This window comes from Scyliorhinus canicula, chromosome 7 (genome assembly GCF_902713615.1).
Source record: "Scyliorhinus canicula chromosome 7, sScyCan1.1, whole genome shotgun sequence".
NCBI lineage: Eukaryota > Metazoa > Chordata > Chondrichthyes > Carcharhiniformes > Scyliorhinidae > Scyliorhinus > Scyliorhinus canicula.
In genome coordinates this window covers 33,926,453-33,945,501 of record NC_052152.1, presented here as the reverse complement: position 1 = coordinate 33,945,501, position 19,049 = coordinate 33,926,453, and the positions used below count along the sequence as shown (strand labels likewise).

At 47.4% G+C, this 19,049-nt stretch overlaps 1 protein-coding gene across 8 annotated transcripts in view; it reads left to right on the top strand.

Annotated features, from left to right (window-relative positions):
- The window catches only part of ros1 (c-ros oncogene 1, receptor tyrosine kinase), a 335,442-nt gene that overhangs the window by 261,707 nt on the left and 54,686 nt on the right, over nucleotides 1-19,049 (top strand). For 7 of the 8 annotated variants that reach the window (XM_038801721.1, XM_038801720.1, XM_038801719.1 and 4 more), the window contains one exon: nucleotides 18,301-18,485. In XM_038801721.1, coding sequence (XP_038657649.1) covers nucleotides 18,301-18,485 — 185 coding nt within the window. Of the gene's footprint in view, nucleotides 1-423; nucleotides 524-18,300; nucleotides 18,486-19,049 lie in introns of those variants that run through there. The other variant, XR_005461254.1, reaches the window with a different exon arrangement.

Below are 19,049 nucleotides of genomic sequence, written 5' to 3'. Positions count from 1 at the left end.
GACATTTAATAAATCTGCTAGACGCTGGAGATGGTGATTTGGCGAACAGCATGTCTTTGGTAAAATATATTAAATCTCATCGGCCTTGAGGTGCATTTGCCTTTCAAACATGAAGGTTGCATAGCTGACTTTATAATTGAATGTTTCAATGTTTTCCTCATTCACATTTTAAAGAAACCTGTTAGCTTTACACCAAGATAAAATCCATTTTACACAAGTCTATGTCATGCAGTATTACGATAGGAAAGGCAACATCGAATGAATCTTCATAATTAATAATGGTAGATTACTTGTATAATTATTTAGTCAATATATATGATACGGAATATCTCAAATCAATGGCTGATTTATTTTGACTAGCTTCCAGAATGGATTTTGTTCTGTGCTGATTCCAGTCCTAATGTTGAAATTGTTCATATTCAGGGCAGTTTATACAGTTTATATTTCATTGGCCTGGTTGAATCTAAAATAAAAACTGAGAATGAAGGGAACAGACTGGTATCTGCATCTTTGGAGAGGACAGGTAAGCGACTACATTACGATGTTGCCAACTCTAGGAAAGTCAAGGGTGGCATAAAGACAAAAGGAAAAGCCTACAAAATGGCGAGGATTAGTAGGAAGCCAGAACATTGGGAAGCCTTTAAATGTGAGCAAATACAACTAAAAAAGCAATGGGGGGGGGGGGGGGGGGGGGAAGAAGGTAAAATATGAGTGTAAGCTAGCTAGTAATATAAAGGAAAATAGGAAGAGTTTTTTCAATATATAAAAGGTAAGAGAGAGGCAAAAATAAACATTGGACCATTGGAAAATGTGGCTGGAGAAGTAGTAATAGGAAACAAAGAAATGGCAGAGGAACTGACTAGTTACTTTGCATCAGTCTTCATGGTGGAAGACACCAGTGGGATGCCAGAGCTCCAGGAGAATCAGGGGACACAGGTGAGTGTAGTGGCCATCACTAAGGAGAAGGTTCTGGGTAAACTGAAGCTCTGAAGATAGATAAATCACCTGGACTGGATGGACTACACCCCAGGGTTCTCAAAGAGATAGCTGAGGAAATTGTGGAGGCATTGGTGGTGATCTTTCAGGAATCATGGGCGGTAGGGAGGGCCCCAGAAGATTGGAAAGTAGCTAATGTAACACCGCTTGTAATGTAAGAAGGGAGGGAGGCAGAAGACAGGAAATTATAGGCTGGTTAGCCTGACTTCGGTCATTGGCAAGATTTTAGAGTCCATTATTAAAGATGAGATTGCAGAGTACTTGGAAGTGCATGATAAAATAGGACAGTCAGCTGCGTCAAGAGAGGTCATGTCTGAAAAATCTGTTAGAGTTCTATGAGGAGGTAACAAGGAAGTTAGACAAAGGAGAACCAGCGGATGTGATTTATTTAGAAGGCCTTTGACAAGGTGGTCCATAGGAGATTGTTAAATAAGTTAAGAGCCCATGGTGTTACGGGTAAGATCCTGGCATGGATAGAGGATTGACTAACGGAAGGCAGAGAGTGGGGATAAAGGGGTCTTTTTCAGAATGGCAGCCGGTGACTAGTGATGTGCTTGAGGGATCGGTGCTGGGACCACAACTTTTCACAATATACATTAACAGATTGAAAGAAGGGACTGAAGGCACTGTTGCTACTTTTGCAGATGATACAAAGATCTGTAGAGGGACAGGTAGTATTGAGGAAGTAGGGAGGCATGCAGAAGGATTTGGACAGGCTAGGAGAGTGGGAAGATGGAATACAATGTTGAAAAGTGTGAGGTTATGCACTTTGGAAGGAGGAATGGAGGCAGAGACAATTTTCTAAATGGGGAAATGCTTAGGAAAACAGAAGCACAAAGGGATTTGGGAGTCTTTGTTCACGATTCTCTTAAGGTTAATGTGCAGGTTCAGCCGGCAGTTAGGCAGCCAAATGCAATGTTAGCATTCATGTCGAGAGGGCTAGAATACAAGAGCAGGGATGTACTTCTGAGGCTGCATAAGGCTCTGGTCAGACCCCATTGGGAGTGTTGTGAGCAGTTTGGGCCCCGTATCTAAGGAAGGATGTGCTGGCCTCGGAAAGGGTCCAGAGAAGTTTCACAAGAATGATCCCTGGAACAAAGAGCTTGTCGTATGAGGAAGGGTTGGGGTCTGTACTCATTGGAGTTTAGAAGGATGAAAGGGGATCTTATTGAAACTTACAGGATACTGCGAGGCCTGGATATAGAGGATGTTTTCACTTGTAGGAAAAACTAGGACCAGAGGACACAATCTTAGACTAAAGGGATGATCCTTTAAAATAGAAATGAGGAGGAATTTCTTCAGCCAGAGGGCGGTGAATCAGTGGAACTCTTTGCCACAGAAGGCTGTGGAGGCCAAAACACTGAGTGTCTTTAAGACAGAGATAGATACGTCCTTGATTAATAAGGGAATCAGGGGTTATGGCGAAAAAGCCGGAGAATGGGGATGAGAAAAATATCAGCCATGATTGAATGGCGGAGCAGACTCGATGGGCCGAGTGGCCTAATTCTGTTCCTATAACTTATGGTCTTTCTTTTGCAGTACTACATGACATAGAATCTTACACAAAATGGATTTTAGGTATCTTGGTGTAATGCCTAAATGTCAGCCTGCCTTTTCTTTTCATGGATGCTGACTAACCTGGGTTTTGCAAGCCATTCCTAAAATTAAATCGTGGAAGTTATGCAGCAGGGGACTCCCAAGTGGATTTTGAATCCCCAACCAGACTGACTGTAATTTACATTTAGGGAGTGATTTAACTAAATGGGAACAAAGTCCCATAGCGAATGCATTTAGCCGTGTGTTTCCCGTGGGAGCACTGAGAAACACACTATAAAACATCACTGGTTAGATTGGGGGCCACAGTAGGGGTGACAAGGTCGCACATAGCCCCGTTTTCTGCACTGGGAAGCTCTGCTCGCCGGACCCCTCAGTGCAGTGAGAGATAAAGATGCCATTTTTAAAGGGCATACCAATCTCTCAACCCCCGACGCTCCCCCCATATCCCAAACTCACCCATAAGGGGTACTCGGACACATGGCACCCCCATACCAGCTCTCACTCAGTAAAAGAAATGCCAGCTTGGCACCTTGGCAGTGCCCACCTCAGGAGCCTACAACCCCTACCCAAGCCATACTCACTTTGAGAGGGTCCCCCACACTCCCCATGCAGGACATCCCTAGCCTTGGTGCCAACCTTGTACCCTGGCAGTGCCATTGACAGCTGGCTGTGTCATGTGGGCACCTTGACAGTGCCAAGCTAGCAACTAGGGTTCCAGACTGGCAATGCCACACAGCCCCAGTGGCAACAGCAGTGCCAGGGTGGCCACCCTGCTCAAAGGGGATGCACCTGGGGGCCTCCCATGCCCTGGGAGACCTACACGAGTTCCATTCCATCTGGTCCCCGTTTGTGGAGACCAGTACTGAACGGCACTTGTCCAAGGTCTCAGAGGCAAAGTGGATAAATCCCAATGCCTTGGGTGCCTCGGGAAACTGCTTATTAAAGTGAGACAAGCTGTCTTGCTCTAATATGCAGATTTGCCAACAAGTGATTCCACCCACAATGAGTGGAATTCACATCACAACGTCTCGCGAGATCGCATTAGATTTAGTGAGGCGTTACGAGTCTGGTAGATCCTGTGGGCGGGATCCTGCCACATTGTGCCATGGCACACTGCTTTTTGGCTGCAGCCTGGCCATTCAATTGCGCATTTACTTTCTATCATTTTAAGCAGGTCGGTTGCTGAAGCTCTGTGTCTTTAGAGTTGGGCAGATAGAGACCAGTCCCTCCCTATAGAAATGAATCTTGGGATTTCTGTGGTGTAATGACAAGAGTTTGAATGTTTTAGGGTATAAGTGCCACTCCTGAGCTGAGAGTAATGTAATGCCAGCCTTAAATTGCTGATCTTCTTCATCTGTTCTTTAATTAGAACAATAGGATGGAGTCAGACATGTGGCAAATAGAAATTAGGTCCCGTATGACATCAGAAGATGAGAGATTTCTGTTAATGAATGTAACCATTGACTATACTTATTGTGCACCTCCTGTGAACATTCCCTGGTGGAAGACTACAGAGGGAAACCTTCCCAAGTACCAAGAAATGTGGCAGTGGGCTTGATTTAGTTGGCCCGATTGCTGTCAGTTCTATGGGGGAGGCCCGCTGGTATTTAGATTGAGCACCTCGGAGACCGTTGGGCCTTACATATGACTCAGGACAAGCCCTGCCTGCTTTCTGTCAGTCAGCTCCTCCTTGCCATCAGAACCAGAGGGAGGTATGGCATCTGTCGGCCATGTATCCACCAGAGGCCCTGTATCTTTGAGAGCCCCCAGACAGGATGGCTATTGTGGAGGTCACTGAAGAGGGAAGTATGGGTTTTTGTATGCAAGGTCAGTGGGTTGGTTTTCAGGAATAACCCCCTCCCTCAACACACACAAAAGTAGGGAAGTGTTGTTGCATTTTGGAGTATTGTATCCCGTTTTGGTCTTCTTATTTGAGGAAAGATTCGGTAGCATTGGAGGCAGTTCAGAGGAGGTTCACCAGATTGATTCCGGGGATGAAAGGGTTTATGTATGAGGAGAGATTAAACAATTTGGGTTTATACTCACTAGAGTTTAGAAGGACAAGAGGGGATCTGTTCGAGGTGTATAAAATACTAAAAGGGATTGATAAAGTAAACATTGACCAAATGTTCCCCCTTGTAGGACAATCTAGAATGAGAGGTCACAGATATAGGTTGAGAGGCGGTAGATTTAGAACTGAGATGAGGAGATTAGGGTGGTGAATTTGTGGATTTGTGTATTTAAATAGTTTGAAGAAGGAGGTGTGGTGATATGCCTGTAAACAATATTGTAAATAATGGTGGCGCGACCTCCAACCAGCAGGTGGTGGTACAGATCCACCATGTGGTCTGGAAACAGTGGTCATGTGACAAGGCACTCAGATACAAGGGCAGATCTGGTGATCCCCAGATGGTTATAAGACATATGTGGTAGTCACCATTGTTGTATATATGGGTATTACGGTAAGGCCCCTGCACTACAGGTATGGGGGTAGATCCCTGCCTGCTGGCTCCACCCAGTAGGTGGAGTATAAATGTATGCGCTCTTCGAACAGCAGCCATTTCACCAGCTGCTGTAGGAGGCCAAACATCTCTGTGTAATAAAGCCTCGATTACATTCTACTCTCGTAATTCTACTGAAGGAGAATTACGCTCAGCAAACTGTCATGTGAGAGTACCTTTGAGAAATGGACGTTTAAGCAATGTACCTTTAAGAAATAGAGCAGCTCATATTACTGAAGTGATGCCAGAGGGTGGGGGGAGCTGAGCTCAATTCTGCTTTTAGTTTCAGTTTTGAGGAAAAGAGCTTGGGTGTGTCTGTGTTTGCAGTGAGCTGGATCTGCTGTGATCTCTGCCAGGAAAAACTATCTTTAAATCATTTGGGTGATTTAAACTCATAATAGTAATGTCTTTAACCTGATGTGTTTCTGTTTAAAGGTGTTAAGTCTTTTGGAGGTTTGAAGGAACATTTTGAGGGATTCTTTAGTGTTGTATTATTTTCGGGGTTATCTTTGAAGGGGTGTTAAGTGATTCAATATGTATTTAAAAGGTTCAGTTGAATTCATGGAATAAACATTGTTTTGTGTTTAAAAACCCACGTGTCCCTAACTGTAATACCACACCTGGAGAACAAGCTGTGTGCTTCAAAAGCAACAATACATTAAAGGGAGAGGTTGGTTGAACTCCATGATACATTTTGGGGTTCTGAAAACACAGTGTACAGGCTTATGCCCCCTACCGCACTGCACACCCCCCCTGTGCATTGTGGACCCTGCCAGCGGCCACCCCATCCTGGACCCCATCAGCAACCGTCCCCAGCCAACCCCACGCCTGCGCCATGCGGCAGCCAACCAACCCCAGGGGACCCAAGTGCTACTTCTGCGGACTGATGAAACACCCCCGGCAGCGCTGCCTGGCGCGGAGCGTGCTCTGCAAGGCCTGGGCCAAGAATGGGCATTTCGCTGCAGTGAGCCAGGCCCGCTCAATCGCCGCTATTGTCCCTGCACCCCCCACGTGTGGCCAGTGGGCGCCGCCATCTTCCTCTCCTCAGACCACGTGCGGCCCATGGGCGCCACCATCTTGCTCCACCCACGACACGTGCGGCCCCTGGGCGCCACCATCTTGCTTGCCTCAGAACCAATCGGCGCCGCCATCTTGCCTGCCCCAGGACACGTGCGGCCCGAGGGTGCCGCCATCTTGCTTGACCCAGGACATGTGCGGCCCGTGGGCCCCGCCATCTTACCCGCCTCAGGACCCCTGTCCGTCGGGCACCTCATTGGGCCGCTCATCACCTGCAACTGCCGACGACGAGCCACATCTCGCCTCGGTCACGATCACCCAGTTACGACCGCACAACCTCGCGTCCGCGATCGACAAAGGTGAAGGTCGACGGGCACGAGATATCCTGCCTTCTGGCTCCGGGATCACTGAGAGCTTCATCCACCCCGATTCGGTAAGGTGCTGCTCCCTCGCAGTACACCCCGCAAACCAAAGAATCTTCCTGGCCTCCGGATCCCACTCCGTGGAGATCCGGGGGTACTGTACCGCCACCCTCACCATCCAGGACATAGAGTTCAGCGGCTTCCGGCTCTATGGCCTCCCCAACCTCTGCGCTGCCTTGCTACTCGGCCTGGACTTCCAGTGCAACCTCCAGAGCCAAACCCTGAAATTTGGCGGGCCCCTACCATCCCTCACTGTTTGCGGCCTCACGACCCTTAAGGTTGACCCGCCTTTCCTTTGTGCAAACCTAACCCCGGATTGCAAACTTGTCGCCACCAGGAGCAGACGGTACAGCACCCAGGACAGGACCTTCATCAGGTCTGAGGTCCAGCGGCTGCTGCGGGAAGGTATTATCGAGGCCAGCAACAGCCCCTGGAGAGCCCAAGTGGTAGTGGTGAAAACTGAGGAGAAAAACAGGATGGTCGTTGACTACAGTCAGACCATCAATTGGTACACGCAGCTCAACGCGTACCCCCTCCCACGCATATCTGATATGGTCAATCAGATTGCACAGTATTGGGTCTTCTCGACAGTGGACCTGAAATCTGCCTACCAACAGCTCCCCACCTGTAAGGCGGACCGCCCATACACTGCGTTTGAAGCAGACGGCCACCTTTACCATTTCCTTAGGGCTCCCTTCAGCGGCACCAACGGGGTCTCGGTCTTCCAACGGGAGATGGACCGAATGGTTGACTGGTACGGACTGCGGGCCACCTCCCCGTACCTGGACAACGTCACCAACTGCGGCCACTACCAGCAGGACCACAACGCTAACCTTTCCAAATTTCTCCACACCGCCACACTCCTCAACCTAACTTACAACAAGGAACTTACAACAAGTGCGTGTTCAGCATGAACCGATTAGCCATCCTTGGCTCTGTCGTTCAGAACGGAGTTCTGGGGCCCGATCCCGACTGCATGCGTCCCCTCAAGGAACTCCTCCCCCACTTCCCCCAAGGTCCTCAAACGATGCCTGGAGTTCTGTTCGTACTACGCCAAGTGCGTCCCAAACTGTACGGACAAGGCCTGACCACTCATTCAATCCACCGCTTTCCTACTGACGGCCGAGCTCACCAGGCCTTCAACCATATCAAGGCCGACATCGCCAAGGCCACGATGCACGCGGTCTACGAGACGCTCCCCTTCCAAGTCGAGAGCGAGGCATCAGATGTCACTCTGGCCGCCACCCTCAACCAGGCAGGCAGGCCCATGGCATTCTTTTCCCGCACCCTCCGTGCTTCCGAAATTCGGCACTCCGCCGTCGAAAAGGAGGCCCAAGCGATCGTTGAAGCTGTGCGACATTGGAGGCATTACCTGGCCGGCAGGAGATTCACTCTCCTCACTGAACAACAGTCGGTTGCCTTCATGTTTAACAACACACAGCGGGCTAAGATCAAAAATGCTAAAATCTTGAGGTGGAGGATTCAGCTCTCCACAAATAATTACGAGATTTTGTATTGCCCCGGTAATCTCAACGAGACTGCCGATGCCCTCTCCCGAGGTACACGTACCAGCGCACAAGTGGACCGACTCCGGACCCTGCGCAATGATGTCTGTCACCCAGGCGTCACGCGCTTTTCCCACTTCATTAAGGCCTGCAATCTGCCCTACTCCATCGAAGAAGTCAGGGCTATCACCAGAGACTGCCAGGTCTACGCGGAGTGTAAACCACACTTCTACCGGCCAGACCATGCGCGCCTGGTGAAGGCCTCCCGCCCCTTCGAATGCCTCAGCATGGACTTCAAAGGGCCCCTCCTCTCCACCGACTGCAACACATACTTTCTTAATGTGGTTGACGAGTATTCTCGATTCCCCTTCGCCATCCCATGCCCCGATATGACGTCTGCCACCGTCATTAAAGCCCTCAACACCAACTTCACTCTGTTCGGTTTTCCCGCCTACGTCCACAGCGACCGGGGATCCTCATTTATGAGTGATGAGCTGCGCCAGTTCCTGCTCAACAGGGGCATTGCCTTGAGCAGGACGACCAGCTACAACCCCAGGGGAAACTTGCAGATTGAGCGGGAGAATGGGTCTGGAGAGCCGTCCAGCTGGCCCTACGGTCCAGAATTCTCCCGGCCTCCCACTGGCAGGAGGTCCTCCCCAACACACTTCACTCCATTCGGTCGCTCCTGTGCACCGTGACTAACGAAACCCCCCATGAATGTCTCTTTTCCTTCCCCAGAAAGTCCACCTCCGGGGTTTCGCTCCCAATGTGGCTGGCAGCTCCAGGACCCCTTCTCCTCCGCAAGCACGTGCGGCCCCACAAGGCGGACCCGTTGGTTAAGAGAGTACAGCTACTCCACGCTAACCCGCAGTACGCCTACGTAGCGTACCCCAATGTCCGCCAAGACACAGTCTCCCTCAGTGACCTGGCACCAGCTGGGTCCCCATACACCCTCCCTCTGCTCCGGTGCCACCCTCCCTCCCCCCAGCGCACCCCACCGCAGCCCCCACTCCAGGACAATCCGTCCTCCCCTTGCTCCCATATTTCGACATGTTCCTGGGGTCACAGAAGACCAAGCCGACGCCGGAGTCATCACCAGCACTGCGGCGCTCTCAACGACAGATCAAGGCGCCCGATCGTCTAACTTTGTAACCATCTCCGTAATTTTAAAACCAATCTGACTGTATATAGTTTTCCACCACCCCCAGTGGACTCATTTTTAACAGGGGGTGAATGTGGTAGTCACCACTATTGAATTATATTGTATATATGGGTATTACGGTAAGGCCCCTGTACTACAGGTATGGGGGTAGATCCCTGTCGGCTGGCTCCGCCCAGTAGGCAGAGTATAAATGCGTGTGCTCTCCGAACAGCAGCCATTTAGCCAGCTGCTGTAGGAGGCCACACATCTCGATTATATTCTACTCTCGTCTCGTCGTAATTGATAGTGCATCAATATACGTGAGTACAGTCATGCAAAGGAGAATTTCCAGGGGAGTATAAAGAAACTCCATGATAACTTGCTCTGTATCAGATCCTTACCTTACCACGTGTGTGTTTTGTTACCTGTGTGGTAGGTAACATGTGCTACTCAATCCTTAGTGATGAGGTATTCTGAATCCCGATGAAGAAGATTCAAACTCTTCCAGTAGTAACAAAAGGTTTATTGAGTAACTGCAACAATATTTACATGAGTTCTTTACTTTAACTTTGATACTAGTGATAAGGTTAATAAGATCTAACTATGGTAACTATACATAACTCCACTGGCCATCTAAACTAGTCTGCTGTTACTTTGATCACCGTGCACCCAAGAGAGGGAGACCTAATGTGGCTGCCTATATACCCCTGTTGGTCCGGCCCTCTAGTGATCATGTGGTGCTACTGATTACACATTAACCCCTTGTGTACATGCACACATCGAGATCACTACAGTGTGTATTAATAAAGATCCTGATTTGGACAAGTCACAATCTGTTCTGTGGATTCCTTCCTAGACATTGAACACCGAACACACCAGGAGGTAGATATATTTCTGATAAAAATGGGTTAAAGGGATATGGGGAACAGGTAGGGCGGTGGATTTGAGTTCAGCCATGATCTGATTGAATCAAGGGCTGAATTGTCTACTTCTGCTCCTTGTTCATCTCATGGCCAGTGGCCAGAAATCCTGCATCAGCCCTTTTCGTCCTCTGGCCTAATCGAGATGGGAGTGGATGTTTTTGCTGCCATTGGGAGACTGATGTGGGGCCTCTCCTTCAGTTACGTAGATCTGGCTGACATGGTTTCCTCTATAATAGGCTACATAGAATCTCGTCCATTGCTTTTCATTCACATTATCTGTGGACCTCTGGAAAGCGTAGCATTTATTTTCCATTCCCAATTGTCCTTTAAAAGGTGGTTAGGAGTCATCTGTGTTAATTATAGTTTTGTCTAATGTTGTTGATACAAATGATTGCTTGTCATTCCAGGAGTGGGGACCTTTGTGGCATATCACAATCGACAGCCAACAGGGGGATCCAGGAGGTTCCGGATGCTCTTTATGCCCAGGCATTAGACTATATGACATTCGAGCTGGAATAGGCCAACCAAGAAGCCCAGGCTGCAGGATTTGCTGCCATCATCGGGATGTCCCAGGTCCAGGGGGTGATCAATGGCACAATGTCGCCCTGCGAGTACCAGGGGATCAGGAGTACCCGATATTAACTGGATGGGATTCCACTCCCTGAATGTTCAAATCGTATGCGACCACTGCCTCTGAATCATGCATGTGTATTGTTTGCTACCCAATGGGTATTCATGACATCCTGAGGTACATGGAGATCCCTGATGTCTTTGTGGGCCAGGATGACTGATGGCTCATGGGGGACAAGGGATACCCACTGAGGTAATGGCTGATGACACCAGTACAGTGGCCTGAGACTGAGGCGAAGATCCGTTATAATGAGGCTCACGCTGTCATTAAGGGGTGCATTGGCTTTCTGAAAATGCGGTTCTGTTGCCTAGACGACTCCGGTGATGCCCTGCAGTATACCCCCAGAGGGTTTCCAATTTTGTGGTGGTCTGTTGTGCCCTCTACAACCTGGCGCAACATCGGTTCGACATGCTGAAAGTGGAGGAGCAGCAGCACCATGAGAGGGAGGGGCACGCGGCCTTGTCTGAGAATGGGCTGGAAGATGAGCCCAAGGAACAGCCGGAGGATGGTGGACAGCTGGCGGCAAGAGTCCTACATGTTAAGAAGACCAGGGAGGACATCATCATCTCCAGATTCTCCGAGGACGAGGCTGTGTCCGTCAGCTTAACCTCCTTCCACCCCCCCATTTCCCTCCCTCCCTTCCATTTTCCCCTTCCGTTCATTTCCTTCTCTTCCCCTCCCCCATATTTCCTTCTCTTCCCCCATCCCCCATTTCCCTTCCTATCTTCCTTCCTCGCCTCCCAAACGCCTCACCCTCTCCCCTCCAAGGGTCTGTGTAATATCACTGCAGGGTGATGGAGTTGTGTCAGCACTGTCAGCGGGTCACCATACAAGGCAAGAGATTGATGACTACTCGCTGTGAGGAAAGCCCTAGTGCTCCTCAGTTTCTACAAAAGTTTAACTGCTGTCTTTCTGCTGACAGTGCACTCAACACCCATCCTCTGAATGGGGTCTGCATCGGGGGCTTTTGATCTTGGACCATGTGCCAGGGGTGTGGGAGGAACAGGACAACAGGGGGTACGGATACAGGCAGGCCGGCGGTGACAGAGGCTTTACGTGTATCAGGTGTTACATGTTTCAATAGTAAACAGTTTACTGTGACAGATTTCCATTCCCTCAAACTACAGGTGGTGAGCCTCCCAGTGCCCACTCAGTGCTCCTCACTCTTCTTGATCTTTCGTGGTCTAGTGCTACATCTAGGTGTGTCCCCAGGATACACATCAGTGGTGGAGGCAGTCTGCTGCTTTCCACACACAGCCTGTGGCCTTTGATGTCTGAGCGCTGCCATGCTTGTGTATTGACTGGGATTGAGTGGTGAGGGAGTGTTTAAAAGCAGCTCCCCCTTGTTTGCAGCGAGTAGCTGAGGCAGGAGTTGGGCGAATCAGACGGTGAGGGAGCCCGTAATGGCAAAAATCCCGTGGGGGCTCATTTTGGCTCCTTTGAATATGGGCCGCGATCTCGTCAATAAGACTGTCGCGAAGCATCCTGCAAAACCAGACCTTGAAATGTTTCCATTCAATCGTCCCTGATCAGCCATCCTAGTTCACTGCTTACAGTGAGTTCAAAGGATATACTACTTCTAACAATAGGGCATAATATTAGGTACAGTGTAATATTAGGAACCACTGATTTAAAGTAACTGAATAAATACATTTCCACTTTCTTACATTGTAGACTAGGATTGTTATAGATCTTGAGGGTCTATTAATGGTTTTACCAAATATTTTGTGAAAACTACAGATGAGTAACCATTGCACACAAGTTATTTTATCTACTACTATTTTTAAAACTGGGGCTTTAGACTGAAATTGTATGCATTAGAGTTGGCTACCAGGTGAGGAAAGTTAAGCTGCACCAAGGGTGGTTCTAAGTTTCGGTGCTTCCGGAGGGAATTATCCTGGGGTGGGTTTCCTGTAAACTGACAGCCCTGGGATAGAGGTGCACAAGTTTGACAGCATGGCAAAGGGAGGCAGATAAATCCTGTTGTCTGCTGCCATTGTTGAGGCTTGGCAAAGCTAATGATTTGAATGTTGGATTTGGCTCACTGCTGAATTCCTGGCGCCTGAGTAAAGAATTAATAAATTATTTTTACAAGTTTATTTTGAAACCTACCCTAATTCATTGTTCAATTTTCTCCAAATCTTTTTCAAAACACCACAAATTGAAATGCTGTTACAACTTTTAATCTAAAAAGTTAAATATCATAGAATCCCAGCAGTGTAGAAGGAGGCCATTTGGCCCATTGAGTCCTTCCAAAAGAGCACTCTAACTAGCTTCTCTCCTCTAGCCACCCCACCCTATCCTCACTACTCCATAACCTAACCTAGACTGTGGGAGGCAGTGGCGTAGTGGCATTGTCACTGGACTAGTAATCCAGAGACCCAGGGTAATGCTATGGGGACATGGGTTCCAATCCCAATAGGGCGGATTGTGAAATTTGAATTCAAAAAAGAACAAAGAACAAAGAAAAGTACAGCACAGGAACAGGCCCTTCAGCCCTCCAAGCCCGTGCCGACCATGCTGCCCGACTAAACTACAATCTTCTACACTTCCTGTGTCCATATCCTTCTATTCCCATCCTATTCATATATTTGTCAATATGCCCCTTAAATATCTCTATTGTCCCTGCTTCCACCACCTCCTCCGGCCGCGCGTTCCAGGCACCCACTACCCTATGTGTAAAAAACTTGCATCGTACATCTAATACCTTGCCCCTCGCACCTTAAACCTATGCCCCCTAGTAATTGACCCCTTTACCTTGGGGAAAAGCCTCTGACTATCCACTCTGTCTATGCCACTCATAATTTTGTAGACCTCTATCAGGTCGCCCCTCAACCTCTGTTGTTCCAGTGAGAACAAACCGAGTTTATTCAACCGCTCCTTATAGCTAATGCCCTCCATACCAGGCAACATCCTGGTAAATCTCTTCTGCACCCACTCTAAAGCCTCCAAATCCTTCTGGTAGTGTGGCGACCAGAATTGAACACTATACTCCAAGTGTGGCCTAACTAAGGTTCTATACAGCTGCAACATGACTTGCCAATTCTTATACTCAATGCCCCAGCAATGAAGGCAAGCATGCCGTATGCCTTCTTGACTACCTTCTCCACCTGTGTTGCCCCTTTCAGTGACCTGTGGGTCTGTACACCTAGATCTCTCTGACTTTCAATACTCTTTAGGGTTCTACCATTCACTGTATATTCCCTACCTGCATTAGACCTTCCAAAATGCATTACCTCACATTTGTTCTGATTAAACTCCATCTGCCATCTCTCCGCCCAAGTCTCTAAACGATCTAAATCCTGCTGTATCTTCTGACAGTCCTCATTGCTATCCGCAACTCCACCAACCTTTGTGTCGTCTGCAAACTTACTAATCAGACCAGTTACATTTTCCTCCAAATCATTTATATATACTACGAACAGCAAAGTTCCCAGCACTGATCCCTGTGGAACACCACTAGTCACATGCTCCAATTAGAAAAGCACCCTTCCATTGCTACTCTCTGTCTTCTATGACCTAGCCAGTTCTGTATCCACCTTGCCAGCCTGATCCCATGTGACTTCACCTTTTGTACCAGTCTACCATGAGGTACCTTGTCAAAGGACTTACTGAAGTCCATATAGATAACATCCATTGCCCTACCTGCATCAATCATCTTTGTGACCTCTTCAAAAAACTCTATCAAGTTAGTGAGACACGACCTCCCCTTCACAAAACCATGTACCTCTCACTAATACGTCCATCTGCTTCCTAATGGGAGTAGATCCTGTCCTGAAGAATTCTCTCCCCAGTAATTTCCCTACCACTGACGTAAGGCTCACCGGCTTGTAGTTCCCTGGATTATCCTTGCTACCCTTCTTAAACAAAGGAATAACATTGGCTATTCTCCAGTCCTTCGGGACATCACCTGAAGACAGTGAGGATCCAAAATCTAGAATTAAAAGTCTAATCACGACCATAAAACCATTGTTAATTGTTGTAAAAACCCATCTGGTTCACGAATGTCCTTGAGGGAAGGAAATCTGCCATCCTTACCTGGTCTGGCCTATATGTGACTCCAGATCCACAGTAATATTGAGTCTTAATTGCTCTCAGGAATGGGCAACAAATGCTGGCCCGAATAAAGAAAAAAAGTACAGATGCAGGGAGAATGTGCAGACTCCACACAGGCAAGGCCGGAATTGAACTCGGGTCCTTGGTGTTGTAAGGCAGCAGTGCTAACCACTGTGCCGTCTTGTTTATGTTTTGAACATAGGTTCTTAAACTGTTTTTATGGGATGTGGGCATCGCTAACTAGGCCAGTGTTTATTGCCCTTGAGAAGCTGGTGGTGAACCACCTTCTTAAACAGCTGTAGTCCCCATGTGATGTAGGTACACTCACAATGCTGTTAGGGTGCGAGTTCCACAATTTTGATCCAGTGACATCTGTTACTGTTTAAGACAGAAGAAACTTGCATTTATGAAGTGAATTTTTATGACATTATTATGCCCTAAGAATGCCAGAGCTAATCAGTAACTTTTGAAATGTAGTTATGGTTGTTGTTTGTTGGAAAATGTGGCCACCAATTTGTGCGTTGGAAGGTCCCATACATTTGATTGAGATGCATGGTTTTATGGGATTTACTGAGGGAGGAATATTGGCCAGGACAACTGGGTAGAACAATAGACATGGAACTTACGGACCATCTCTCATGTAATGGAGTCCCAACCCTGAATAAATAAGTAAAGTCCAAACCATAGTTTTGCAGAGAGGGTGAAGGTTTCAAGCGAAACCTTTAATGAAGGTAATAAAAGAACAAAAGATAATCTAGTGGGTAACTTTAAACTCTTGGTGAAGTTTTTACTTTTTTTAAATTATTTTTGATATTAGAAATTTAAATTGTGTTTTGTTGTTCAAAAGCAAAACACATCTGTGATGCCATTTGTTTATTTTGACATCTATATGTGCACATACCCAGCATTAAATCCCAGAAGTTTGTCCATGCCAATGTGATAGCGTTGCTGGCGCAGGCACTGATGATCAGGGAAACAAGAAAAGTAGGATACAGGTGACCTGAACCCACTGGGAAATTACTTGCAGGTGTAGTTCCTCTGCCCCATTCCAGAACACCGAGCAGAAACTTATAGTCAAGTTCCGCACACATGAGTACGGCCTCAACCGGCACCTTGGATTCATGTCGCATTACATTCACGCCCCACCATCTTGCATGGGCTTGTGAAATCCTACCAACTGTCTTGGCTTGAGACAATTCACACTCTTTAACCTGTGATTATCCCTCTCTCCAATTGCTCCGTCTGGACCAGTAAAGACTTAATTACCTGCAAAGACTCACATTCAAAATATCATTTTGCATCTTTGACTTTGTCTATATTTATGTTTCTGGAACCCACCTCTTCATTCACCTGAGGAAGGAGCTGTGCTCCGAAAGCCAGTGATTCGAAACAAACCTGTTGGACTTTAATCTGGTGTTGTAAGACTTTTTACTGTTACCATTCCAGAACAGAAAGGGTCAGTTCTTCATCCAAGCAGCAATGACAGCAGGAAGGAAGAGAAAGTGTCCTTCTGTAGATGTTGACCTACCTATGAGGCAAATCCAAAATACTTGGTCATTATCTTTGACGAGACTCTCATCTCATCAACACCAGCCAATAAATGAAAACCAGGCTGAACCTAGTCCAGAAACTCACTGGTATCTGAGTTCCAGAGCCCCTTACACTGCAACACTCACCCAGCCCTACTTTGCTACAAATTACTGCTCTGCTTCATGGTTCTCATGGATGTGCAGCAAACTATTACCTTGCGGATGGGACACAAAGGTTCACTCCAACTGAGTGGCTCCTGATGATGTCCTACATTGTCCTGGCTTTCATTTGCTATGATGACATTGTTCCCCTTGAGATGGAGAAAATGGTGAGTAACACCCACTTTTGCATTGATGAATACGTGAAAAATCCTCACAAAAACATTTAATATTGTTTGCCATTGCATTGTAGCTAATATTCATGCAGCTTGTATCAACCCACTCTCAAAATGTGGTGCGTATTTGGCATTAAAAAATGTTGCATGAAAATAGGATGAAAACTAAGCTGTGAGGAGGCACCAATCAAAGGGCTACGGGAATGGGGGGCGGGGGTTGGTGCCAGGAGCACGGTGCTGGTTACTCACCCTGGCCGCTCTGAGGAGGTTGGGCAGCTTTTTAACGGCATTGCTGGTCAATCCTGGGGCCCACGGTGCTTGTGGCCTCTGCCACCTGCGCCCAGGCCTGGTGTACGGCAGTGGCAGCCTCCTTCGCACCCTGGCAAACAGGGTACCCCACCTCTCCTCCGAGGCAGCCAGCAGTGTCTTGAGCTCCGCATCGGTGAAACGGGGTGCCCCTCTTCGGAGTGTCAACCTCTTGGCTGGAATGAGTGTGCGTGGGGAGTGAAGTGTTCATATGCGGCTGCAGTTTGGCAGCCTCTCGAGTGCCAAACCCGACCGAGGCGAATCGGACACTGTTTTGCATTGGAATTGCACTAGTTCCACATGGTGCCGATGATAGCCCATTCATGGCATTATTATGGAACCTTATTTAACTGGGCTGTACGGTAGTTAGCACAGCTGCCTCAAGGCACCGGTTTCAATCCCGGCCTTGGGTGACGACTGACTGTGTGGAGTTTGCACTTTCTCCCCGTGTCTGCGTGAGTTTCCTCCAGGTGCTCCGGTTTCCTCCCACAGTCAAAATATGTGCAAGTTTGGTGGATGGGCTGTGCTAAATTGCCCCTTAGTGTCCGAAGGTGTGCAGGTTAGGCATGGTCACGGGGATAGGGCGGAGTGTGGGCCTGGGTAGGGTGCTCTTTCAGAAGGTCGGTGCAGACACGATGGGCCGAATGGCCTTCTTCTGCACTGTAGGGATTTTATGAGTCTGGCTACCAAGTCAGAGAGTGCTTGCTCTCTGTTTGGGTTCTGTGTTAATGGGTTAAATCAAATTGCAGCCTAGAATCTCACATCAGTCTGTCTCTTTCAATATCGACATTAACATACAGCAAATAAATATTGTTTCTATGTATTACAGTTACCATATCGAATTGCACATCTGGCATACGTATTCATACATTCTTTAAGTTTTAGTTAGAAAATGTTATCACAGCCCAAATACTTCATTATGATGCTCAATCTAACCTCTCATGGTATTTAAATTATTTTATCAGTGATACAAACATTGTGGATTTTACATAGAGCAAAGTATCAGTCATAATATTGTTGAATTGCGTAAATTTGTATTCTGTATTCCATGAAGACATTGAGTGGCTTCTAAATAATCTAATTTGCCTGGATTACATTAAGTTTCTCTCTACATGTTAAAATGAAATTTGGCTCAAACTTGAGTGTGGCAGTCAATGGAATGTGACTAATGCTGAGCATTTACAAATGTATGCAGTGCTCCTAAATGAAACAAACAAAGGTCTATTTTATAACTGTCAAAGAGCCTTTTGTGATGATCAGAAAAAAAGTGAAAAGCTGTCACTTCTATTATAAAGTTTGACATTCCACACATGGTCTTTTGAGTAATGAAGTTAGCTTTCTCCTTATCCATGGTGATCATCTTTCCTTGTCCTTAAAACAGTCACCAGCTGATGCTCAAGTGTTGGACACGTGAACCCCACAAGAGGCCGTCATTCCAGCGCATTGAAAGCTGCCTGGAACACCTGAAAAGCAGCCCCCAAGGCGATCAGAATGCTCTTGTGTACTACAATGATGACTACAGGAACAGTGACATCTCCCAGGGTATTGTCAATCAAGCATTTGAAGGTAAATGCTCCATGGTTAGGCTCAACAACTAACAGTATTGTAATCCCCAAATAGGAAAGAGGGATAACATAGCTTTGTCCCTCTTAAGGGTTAGAAATGACAGCTTTGTGTTTCTTAGCAGTGTCGATGAGAGATAACATGACTGTCCTTGGCCTGATGGGAATTGATACAAATTGGATGTTAATTCCATTGTTGATTCTATTGTTCTGCTATCCAATTGAGTTGTGAGTCCAGCGTGCATCTTTCAAGGCAACATTCACCAGTTGTTTGCTTAAGCAGAGGCCTGTAGGCGACTCTGTCCAAGCACTCGCATTCCCAGGTAGCCTATCCACCATACTTCCTGCAGTGAGGGTTTTATAAGAAGATCGGCAGCCAGCAGAGACTACAGCAGGGTGCCGTAGTTACTGTGTTCTAATGATTGACAGGTGTTAAGGAGGATGACAGGGTGACTTTTACATCTGTGTAGTGGCTACTGTCAAGAATTTTATTCCCACACCGCCCTTTGTCATTCTTGGTACATCAGGTTTCCCACTGCTGCTCCTGCAGATGCCAGACCACTGTGGA